The 5,911-nt window shown below is 51.0% G+C and overlaps 1 protein-coding gene across 1 annotated transcript; it reads right to left on the bottom strand.

Moving 5' to 3' along the window:
• Nucleotides 1-5,085: 5,085 nt before the first annotated feature.
• On the bottom strand, nucleotides 5,086-5,911 carry LOC128265625 (uncharacterized). Its single transcript, XM_053001795.1, has 2 exons — nucleotides 5,548-5,911; nucleotides 5,086-5,474 (listed from the first exon to the last, which is right to left on the bottom strand). Exons 1-2 carry the CDS (start codon nucleotides 5,909-5,911, stop codon nucleotides 5,086-5,088), a joined length of 753 nt encoding a protein of 250 aa, XP_052857755.1.

The raw sequence follows: 5,911 nt of genomic DNA, 5'->3' as shown, positions 1-5,911 counted from the left end.
CCCGACCTGGAGTAGCACGTGGATAGCTTTCGTGTCCGCGTTGCGTAGAAAAAACAGACCTCGCAAACGCAATACGGCAATCTGGCCAACCGGGAAAAGCACTCCGCGAAGTTCACTAAATTTTATTACCAGCCGTTGGGGTTTTAATTTCACAAATCTGTTCTTCTTTTATTAATTCTTTTATTCTCCCTAACCTACGAAACTCAGTACTGTCTGTCTGTGATCTCTGCTGCTTTTCTTACTCCGGAGCTTGGTCTGATGTCGCCGTCCGCTGGTTCCTTCCGCTGAGTTTTCCTGGTGGTCCGTTCTGTTCGGCAGCCGCAAATGAAAAAAAGCGATCTCAGCGGATCGCCGTTCCACGTCGACACGCATGTTTTGCGCTTAAGTTTTGCGCTTAAGTTTACCGTTTCAGATGGATGAAGTAATTGTGTTGTCGGACGACTCCAACGACACGGAGGTCTCCCACATGGAGACGGGTCACCATCAAGAGCGACGGGCGCCTCTTTATCGCGCCACGGGAAGAAAGGGGGGGGGGTGTAACGTACACACTTAGGTATACGATACAATTTTTGAGTAGTAGTATGTAAGGTTATAGGGGTAAGCGACTGATCGTGAATATTAAATATTAAGTTAGTAGTATGTAAGTTATAGGTGTAAGTGACACATAATGAATAATAAATTTTAAGTTGATACTGAATATTAAGCCGTAGTTAAGCTAAGTTCCGAACCCGAGTGGCAACGCCAGTCGATTTTTAGTGGGTAACGGAAAATACTAGAAATTAAGGAAGATACTAGAAATCCCGAAAACGAGAAAAAGGGAGCGTGGGGAAGGTGGTCACACACCGATCGGGCAGGCGGTCTCTCGTGCCGAAACAGTAAAACGGAGCGGACGTGTCTCCCGTAACGTGCTTGCCGGATAATCCGAGTGACGCCTCGACCGCGCGAAGGCACGCGGTCAGTGAAGAAGTGGGCTAGTGAGTGTTTTGAGGTTAGTGTATACAAAATTCCTATCCGTTAAGCAAAGACGGTGTAGCGGACTCGTAGGAAGATAGTAGATAAATAAAAAATAACCTAGAAAAATAATAAAGTGAAGTAAATGATTGAATTCCATGATCGTGATTCTTTTTATTCATAGCATCCTAACCTCCCTCCTCGTAGTGCATGTGGCCTGTACGTGGACATCCGTCCCGTCTGGTCTAGTATCCTAACCTCCCTCCTCGTAGTGTATGTGGCCTGTACGTGGACATCCGTCCCGTCTGGTCTATTATTCTAACCTCCCTCCCCGTAGTATTTGAGACCTGTACGCGGACACCCGGCCCGTCTGGTCTAGTATCTTGGTTCCCCACATCGTAGCGTTTGAGACCCGACGTGGACACCCGGCCCGTTCGGTCTAGTACCTTAGATTCCCCTCCTCGTAGCGCATGCGACCGGTACGCGGACACCTGGCCCGTCTGGTCCAGCACCCTAGCTTCCCTCATCGTAGCGCATGCGACCGGCACGCGGACACCCGTCCCGTCTGGTCTAGTACCCTAGCTTTCCTCCTCGTAGCGCATGCGACCGGCACGTGGACACCCGGCCCATCTGGTCTAGTACCCTAGCTTTCCTCCTCGTAGCGCATGCGACCGGCACGTGGACACCCGGCCCGTCTGGTCTAGTATACTAGCTTTTCTCTTCGTAGTGCATGTGACCTGCGCGCGGACATCATTCCCGACTGGTCGATCGTACCGCCATCCTTTCTCCTCTAATCCCCCTTCGTGTCTGACAAATCCTATCCGGCTTGGCCTCGCCCGAAGGTCCAGCCCGGTGGATTTTTGGCATCCGATACGTCGAGAACGACTTGCGCGCGACACAACCCCCCGGTCCTACTCTCGCGAAATAGTATCCCGGCTTGGCCTCGTCCGAAGGTCTAGCCCGGTGAATTTTTGGCCTGCGACACGCGGAATGCGACTTACGTGTCCCAATCGCGGAAGTGATCAGCGGGACTACCCGGCGTCCCCATACTCGCGAAACCGTTCGTCTGGCTTGGCCTCGCCCCAAGGTCCAGCCCGTGGAATTTTTAGCCCAGGAGCAAGATACGGCGTGACCGACTCTGACATTACTCTCTCTCTCCCGGCGTCTATGAGAACCTTCGGTGTGACTCCCCAAACGACTCATTCACTCGTTGAATGATACTCTCTGGTCCGGTGTTTCGGTGATTTACAAATTTCTTGTAAAGGACTCCTGGATCTGACTGAGATCTGTACCCCGGCCAGAGAGCATCCTTACACTACTAAGGGTCTTTATGAATTCCTGATCATTGAGTTTTATGAAATCTTTCGACAATGTCCTTTGAACTGCTGCTAAGCTCTGCGAGCTTTAATCTGTTAGACCTAAATTATTGAGACGGAATTTTAAAAGAGTTATGATAAGGTATGCTCGTATTGTCGGACCTGTTAAAAGTATATCTTTGAGCGACTTTTTAAAGGTGGTTATCGCAGATGGGTCAAAAACCACCCGTAGAGAGAACGAGAATGATTCTGTCAATTTTTCAGCATTCATCCCAAGACGGCAACTGCTCGAATATTTGTTGTTTATTTAATTCAGCCTTTGATTGGCTATTGAGCTTTATTAAAATTACGTAAAAAATTATGCTTTTTATAATATGGGACCCCAACGTAGTGTACAAGCAAACCTTGTCTTACCATCTTACCCTAATTAGTTTACCAACTAAAGCTAATCGTAGAATGATGCTTGGTATTACTTTTATTCGAGAACTTATTCACGGAGAAGTGGAGAGTCCTGTAGGGACTTTTTCATAGGCTGGGATAGGCTTCAGTCCGGCCAGAGTCCTCTACAGTTAAATTTGTAGAAACACAGGAGACGAAACGGGACTGGGAGTAGCCGCCGGGATTTTGTTATCGGGATCACGTGGCCGGCCTTGTCGTCCGTGTTGCGTAAACGAAATACGGAAGCTTGTCCGACGTGAATGGACACGCGGGCAGCTTTGGCGTCCGTGTTGCGTAGAGAAAACAGACCTCGGAAACGCAACTCAGAAGCCTCACTGGCCCGAAAAGCCCCTCCGTGAAACTCACTAAATTTTACTAGCCTGTCCCTAACCTGGACGTGAGTAGGAAAAGCCGGCTATAGTTTCCCACGCTTTTCTCCAGTCTGGTAAGCGTTCGTATTGCGTAGAGAAAACAGCCTCGGAGACGCAACACGACTACGTGCCCGACCTGGTGTAGCACGTGGGTAGCTTTGGTGTCCGTGTTACGTAGAAAAAAACAGACCTCGGAAACGCAATACGGCAACCTGGCCAACCCGAAAAAGCACTCCGCAAAGTTCACTAAATTTTATTAGCCTGTCCCTAACCTGGACGTGAGTAGAAAAAGCCGGCGGTAGCTTCCCGCGCTTTTCTCCGGTCTGGTAAGCGTTCGTATTGCGAGAGAAAACAGACCTCGGAAACGCAACACGAGAACTTTCCCGACCTGGAGTAGCACGTGGATAGCTTTCGTGTCCGCGTTGCGTAGAAAAAAACAGACCTCGCAAACGCAATACGGCAATCTGGCCAACCGGGAAAAGCACTCCGCGAAGTTCACTAAATTTTATTACCAGCCGTTGGGGTTTTAATTTCACAAATCTGTTCTTCTTTTATTAATTCTTTTATTCTCCCTAACCTACGAAACTCAGTACTGTCTGTCTGTGATCTCTGCTGCTTTTCTTACTCCGGAGCTTGGTCTGATGTCGCCGTCCGCTGGTTCCTTCCGCTGAGTTTTCCTGGTGGTCCGTTCTGTTCGGCAGCCGCAAATGAAAAAAAGCGATCTCAGCGGATCGCCGTTCCACGTCGACACGCATGTTTTGCTCTTTACAGCACGCTCGCGCCATCAGCACTAATCTTGCCTTTAACAGCACGCTCGCGCCATCAGCACGCTTTGCGCTTAACAGCACGCTCGCATGTTCACGGGTGATTGCGATTACTTTAACAGCACGCTCTGCGCTTAACAGCACGCTCGCATGCTCACGGGTGATTGCAATAACTTATCGATATTATCGACTTTCGACCCGACTGGCCAGCTGACCAATCTTGCTGATCAACACTGGCAACCTCGCGCGCTTATATTTGAAACTAGGATAACTTAGGTTTCAAGCCTAAATCTATATTTGGAAAACTTATCATGTCATGCTGGGTATTCAAGTGGGGAAGATGTGAGGCGCCTTAAGAGTGCTCACACCACCTTTTTACTTCGGGGTGCTCAAAGAAGTGGGCGAAATTTAGCGCCGTTTATTTGGCGAAGATATCGCACGCGCCGGCGACGGATGCGACGACAGCGGGGGGCAGACGGCAATCCGGGGTGTTCACCCTCCAGTCTGCTGGGGCCTCGATCCGGTGTGAATCACCCCGAGCTGGGTCCTCCGCTCGGTCCTTCTTGAGAGCCTGGAGTACTTCGAGTTGCTCCCCGCCGGTTATAAATAGATTTTGGATGTTGGTCTCGCGGGGGGTTCCACTGGGCCTCCCAGAGGAATTGCTGTAGGTGTCCAGGGGCAAAAGAGTGGCGGTCCTGACCCTGCAGCCATGCGCCCACCAGGACGTTGGTGGTCGATGTCCAACGCTCGTCTCCGACGTCCACCTTTAGTCGAGCCAGGCGACAAGTGGTTCGAACGCTTCAGAAACGTCACCGCTGACCACAATGCTAGCGTCCGGAGACCTAGCCAGGGTCGACACGGAGTCGGTGTTGCCCGGAGGAGTGTGGCCAGAGTGTCCTTCGGGAGTTCCCATGCCTCGCCGTGGGCTGAACGGGGGTGGAGTCGGGCTGTGAGTGGACAAGACCGAGTTGTGACCTTGGGACTTTCCACTACTGCCGGTTACGGAGCCTTCTCGATCGTCAACGGGTCGGTACCCTTCCTCCACTTGATGGGGATCTTCGGGTTCCTTGTCCATCTGTTGAATGTGGTTGCCTCTGAAAGGTGTCCAAATAGTTACCTAACTTGCCTAGCCTGAGTGCGAAGATCAAACTATTTTTAACTAGCCTATTCGATAAAATTTTTCCTGCTTAAAGGTAACTTGTTACTGCTTACGTCTACCCTGGTAGAGTTGTATCGGGTACGTCATCAAGTGTGGGTTGAGAATCGCTCCTGCTGTTTCCGCACGACATCCGATGATAGAAATTCCACCACCTGAAACGGACCCGCGCACTTCGGTGCAAGTTTTGCGTTAAAGCCCTCGCTGGCCCTGGACAGATCGTGAAGACGGACTAGCACCTGTGAACCTATTTGGGGTCGCCACTCGTGTCGCCGCAGGTTGTAGTGTCGATTTTGTTGTTGAGAAGCTTTCTGGTTGGTTTCCATGGCGGTGCGGAACGCTTCCTGAAGCCTTTTGGCTCGTTCCCTTGGGTCCCAAGGCAAGACATGTAAGTCAGATGCGACCGCATCGAAGAGGCCACCTGGCAACCTAGGCTCCCGACCTTGTACTAGATAAGCCGGACTACACCCCGTGCTATCTGAGATGTTTGTGTTTATGGCGAGGGAGATCTCGAACAGTAGTTGGTCCCATGTCCGATGATCCTAATTCACATATTGTGCTATCATTGTCTTGAGTGTACGGTTGGGCGCTCCGTCGGATTTTGCTGGGGGAGACCGGAGCGGTGTATTCCAGTTGAATACCGTTGTTCCGGCAGTACGCCCGGAAGCTTCGGCTGGTGAATTGCGTGCCGTTGTCGCAAATCAACCTCCTGGGGGCTCCAACGCGAGAGAGGATCCTTTCTCGGGATCCGAACTCCAGTTGGGCGGCCTTCTTTAATGGGATAAACTCTACCCACTTGGAGAATACATCGATGAAAACTAGGAGCATGGTGTTTCCCCGCCGGGTCCGGGGAAGGGGTCCAACGAAGTCGGCTCCGACGAACGCGAACGGCTCCGTAGGTTGGTGAGTAAGCAT

This window comes from Drosophila gunungcola, unplaced genomic scaffold (genome assembly GCF_025200985.1).
Source record: "Drosophila gunungcola strain Sukarami unplaced genomic scaffold, Dgunungcola_SK_2 000141F, whole genome shotgun sequence".
NCBI lineage: Eukaryota > Metazoa > Arthropoda > Insecta > Diptera > Drosophilidae > Drosophila > Drosophila gunungcola.
Note: the sequence above shows the minus strand (reverse complement) of the source record. Positions and strands in the feature narration are given on the sequence as shown.